At 55.6% G+C, this 4511-nt stretch overlaps 1 protein-coding gene across 1 annotated transcript in view; it reads left to right on the forward strand.

The window, feature by feature from the left end:
• LOC104462672 (transcription factor CP2-like) overlaps window positions 1-4085 on the forward strand; it is a gene marked incomplete at both ends in the record, with an annotated part of 6823 nt that extends 2738 nt beyond the window's left edge. Inside the window, 5 exons of the mRNA XM_010074717.1 lie at window positions 1311-1421; window positions 2190-2278; window positions 2730-2778; window positions 3292-3385; window positions 3995-4085. Coding sequence (XP_010073019.1) covers window positions 1311-1421; window positions 2190-2278; window positions 2730-2778; window positions 3292-3385; window positions 3995-4085 — 434 coding nt within the window. The remainder of the gene's footprint in view (window positions 1-1310; window positions 1422-2189; window positions 2279-2729; window positions 2779-3291; window positions 3386-3994) is intronic.
• Window positions 4086-4511: the final 426 nt, after the last annotated feature.

A 4511-nucleotide genomic window follows, 5' to 3' on the forward strand; every position in this document is an offset into this window, starting at 1 on the left:
TTGGGTTTTTTTGGCTCTTAATGACCCTGAAGCAGGAAAACCCAAAGCGGTGAAGTTGTGGCTTCGGGGCACAGTCTCCCTGCAGAGGATGGTCCCTGATGGTCTCAGCGTTATCTCCTGGGCTTGGGGAGGTTGTTTGGGCGGCAGACTCGCCACCGTGTGTGTGTTTCCCTGTGTCGGCGTGAGATCTGTTTGCGGCAGCGTGTCCTTTGTGGGTTAACGTGATTTGGGCTCCTGCCCTGCTCTTTCCTTTCTCCCCTCTGCCCCTCGGAGCCAGCAGCGTTTCAGCGCTTTCAGAATAGCTGCCATGGGCCCCTTACCTGTGCTGGTCGGTGTCTGCGGCACGGATCCTTCCTAGCCGCCACCATGGAAGGATAAGAGCAGCCGTTCAGTTTTCACGGCAGAAGCTGGCTGGTTGAGCCGCAGCTCCCAGCACCTCCTCGCCCAGCTCGGAGCGTGGTGGTGGTTTGTTCAGGTCTTGGTTTTTCTGTCCAGAGGAAAAGAGATTTGGAGCTGGGCGTAGCGGAGGGCTGTGGTACCCGGCTGTATTTGCAGTCCTGAAGCTTCCTGGCCGGTGGATGTGCTCATCCACCCAGGAGGCATCTGCGTGCTGGCAGGCGGCTGTGCTGGTCCACCCAGGCCAAATTTCTTCCACTTGTGAGTGCAGGCAGAGAGCGTGCGCAGCCAAATTTGAAGGGAATTTCTTTCGGGTTGTGCCGAGGGGAGTACCGGGAGAGCATGGGTGGTTGTAGCGGTGCGTTCTCCCTTGCTGCTTTCCCCAGGCTCTGAGCTTTTGATAAAGGCAGCAAGGAGAATAATCTCAGTCTTGCATACGGGAGAGCACACGGTTTCCCAAGGTCATGGCAAAGGCAAGGACATCATCGAGCTCTTGTGTTCTGCTGCAGTATGTGCGGCTGGAATGCTGCCTCTCAAAGCGGCTGGTGAAGGTGCAGGAGACGCAGCTCAAAGATGTGACGCCAGAAACTGGCCTTTGTCCTCTTAGTGCCACCAGCTGCTGTCGGGAGAGGTTTCTCCTGAGAAACATTTCACCTCCTTGTTCAGTTCTCCTGTGCCCCGTGTCAGGGGCGTGGGTAGATCAGGGAGTTGGGGTCGTTAGAGGCAATGCTGTTGCCGTCGTTAATTCTCTGTGCAGAGTGTCCCAGCCTCGTCCCTTTCCCTCTGTAAAGCAACAAGTGGGTGAGCAGAAGGACGAGTCACCCTTTCTGGTCCGTACATTTCCTGCACGTCCGTCTGACCGTCCGCTGCCGCCCTTCCACGCTGCTGTTCTAACAGGAACGTCTCCTTTCCAGCCCAAAGGAGCTGATCGGAAGCAGAAAACAGACAGGGAAAAGATGGAGAAGCGAACACCTCATGAGAAAGAGAAATACCAGCCTTCCTACGAGACGACGATACTCACAGAGGTGGGCGCTCTTTCACGCAGCAGCTGGCACCCTTGTTCTAACAAAAGCTGGCTTACCTCGCTCGCGGCTGGCAAGGAGCTGGCTGTTCTGCCGTGAAACGTTTGGCCGAGTTGTTAATAGCTGCAAGACAAAAGCAAGATAAATTTTGTAGGCAGAGGAGGTGTTTTCTGCTAGACCTGAAAAAGCTCTGTGCCTGGAAATGTGATGGGTTTTTCCCCTCTCTAATAGATCCCGTAATAAAAGAGTTTTACCTCTCCCTGCAAGCTTCATTTTGCCCATGTGGCAACTGGCCACCGAGGCTGTGAGCTGGCAGAAAGCCCTGTAGTTCCCTCCGCATGGTAGTGGGAAGCGTCTGTCTGTTAAAACGCGATCGTCCGAGGGGTCGGTGCTGCCCAGCCCTGGGGAGGGAGCACTCAGCCTGTCCCGGGTGAATTCGGGGACGCTCACCGGTGCCCGATCCAGGCTCGATCCGCTGCGGGGAGGTGCCGGGGCTGGCGGGCGCCATGTGTGCCAGCCCAGTGCCAGAGCGAGGGTTTAGACGCCAGATCTCGCTGGGTTGGAATTCAGTGACTTTTTGAGATTAAGAATCACTAAATCTGAGCTTTGTGGCAGTCTGCAGTGAATCCGCGTGGCTGCTTCTAACCTGTGGCTTTATTCTTTAATCCTGTTCCGTAGTCAGCCAGGAGATGGCTGTTAACCTGCGCTGGCCGGAGCAGACACCTGCCTGTTCAGAGCCACCCTGTGACTCTTCTGGGTTTTCCTTTCTAGTGTTCTCCCTGGCCGGAGATAACGTATGTCAATAACTCGCCGTCCCCCGGCTTCAACAGCTCCCACAGCAGCTTTTCCGTTGGCGAAGGGTGAGTCTGGAGGAGAGGCTGGCGGCTGTCGATTCTTGCCGCGCACAAGGGATCGATGCGTCTGCGCTGGCAGTGACCGCCGGCGAGTGGAAGGGCCTGGTTCCAAGGCACACGGGGGGTGGGAGCAGAGGCTGTGCCAGTGGGCGAAAATCAAATTAAAGCCCTTGGAGCTGAGCGCTGTTACCTCTTCTGGCACAGGAAGCCCGCGTGCGTTGGAGCAGCTTCCAGCTGGCTTTGTTCAGCCTTTCCCCATCGCGTTAATGCTCCAACATCAGCTGCTTGTTCTCACCGCAGTGATGATGGTGTTGCTGCAGCTGTGGGGCTGTGTTTCGGTGGCCTTGGGGATGGGACATGGAGGGGGGTGGTTGCTGCCTGCCGGGATCCCGTGCCGGCCGGGGGAGAGCAGCGCTAATCTCGTGTTCTGCTCTGTCTGGCTCTTTTCCCGACCTAGCAATGGCTCTCCAAACCATCAGCCCGAGCCACCCCCTCCGATCGCAGATGTAAGTCACACCTCAGAGCTTATGCTTGTGGTAAGGACGGTGCACAGGTCAGAAACCGGGATTTTGGGAGGGAGCGGGAGCGGGTTCGTGGGCGGCTGCTGTTTGCTGGGGAAGAGGCTGCTCTGGTTTAATGTCTTTGGGGAGTCACGACTTCTTTTTGACTCCTGTTTGGAAAAAGAGGTGACAGGGTGAAAAACGTCCCGCACAGCGATGTGGAGCTGTGAGCACACTCTTTGTAGCTCACTCTGACCTTTACTTATTGCCTTGATCTTCTCTGTGCTTTCCCCTTTCCTTCCTTCCTCTTTCTCTGATCCTCTGAAGCCTTTCAAACCAAACCCCGTCCAGGCGGCAGCCTTGTCGTGTGTGTGTGCGGTGAGCCTGGCACGCGCGGGTCTCAGCTGAAGGCTGTGATTATAAACACCGACCGAGCCGACCTGTGCTCATTCCTCAGTGGAGATGCTTCCCCATCCCCATCACCTCTGAGGCGGTGACCCTTCTTTTCCTCCGTTGCAGAACCTCTTGCCCACCAGCACGCCCCAGGAGGCCCAGCAGTGGCTGCACCGAAACCGCTTCTCCACGTTTTCTCGTCTTTTCAGGAATTTCTCAGGTGGGTTACGACATCCGTGCCTGCCCCTTCGCTGTGCCAGGTCGCTCTGCCTCCTCTTGCTCCCTTTTCATGTTACCGTAGCAAATATCAATGTTTTTTTAAATGTAACACAATAAAATGTGGCTCCCTGAAAGCTGTGTTCTTTGTTTCTCACCTCGCTCTCAACTGGCAAAATAGTGGCGACCTGGGTGGTTTCTCTTCCAAGAGCTCGCAGTGCCCTCCTGGCTTAAAACAAGCTGAGAAATGCTGAGCTGGGAGAAAGCCCCGAGTGTGAAGAAATGCTTGGCAGTTATTTTCCTTTCCTGGTGACACAGCCTCTGTTACCCAGGGTCACTGAGGCGCCAACCGCAGATGGTAACGTGGGACACAGGGTTGTACCCAAACACACTCTTGCAAAACCAGTCTGGAAAAAAAAATCTGATGAGATTCCTTCTGGGGGAAGCACGGGGAGGTTGTTAGCAGAAGGCAGAAGCGATTTGGGAAGGGGGTGTGCTCTGCGAGCGAGGGCGGGAGGAGCAGGATCGGCTGCGGTGCCCAGAGCCCCCTCCTCCCGGCCACTCGGCGCTGGGTTGGGTGACTTTCTCTCCTTTTGATTTTTTAAAACTGCAGGTGCAGACTTACTGAAGCTGACCAGAGAAGACGTTATCCAGATCTGCGGCCCAGCGGATGGCATCAGGCTCTTCAACGCGTTAAAAGGCCGGTATGTTGTTTGCTGAAGAGCTGGCTGTGGATGGCTGGTAACTGGTGTTTGGTTTAGACTGTTTGCTTGGCGCTCGCTCTGAGAGAGAACAGTGTTTCATTAACCTTCCTGAACCTTGTTCGGTCAAATTTGATCGCTTAGCCAGCAGGGTAACCGCTCCAGAGACAATCTGGGGAAGAATATCCCCGTGGGAGAGAAGCGTTAGAAATGATCTTACTGTTTGAGTGTCAGAGAAGCAAGCCCCAAGGCAGGAGGTCCTGCTGATGCCGTACCTGTGTCCCACGTCCTCCGAACCGCCTCTCGGTGGGATATCCCTTCCAGAAAGGGAATATTCCTTTGCGCCTTTCCCTGATGAAGCAGGGGCCGGTGTTTGACCCATTGGAGCTGGAGCATTGAAGGTGCTGCTGCAGCTGGAGGAGAGGCCGG

This window comes from Pterocles gutturalis, unplaced genomic scaffold (genome assembly GCF_000699245.1).
Source record: "Pterocles gutturalis isolate BGI_N339 unplaced genomic scaffold, ASM69924v1 scaffold33211, whole genome shotgun sequence".
Taxonomy (NCBI): domain Eukaryota; kingdom Metazoa; phylum Chordata; class Aves; order Pterocliformes; family Pteroclidae; genus Pterocles; species Pterocles gutturalis.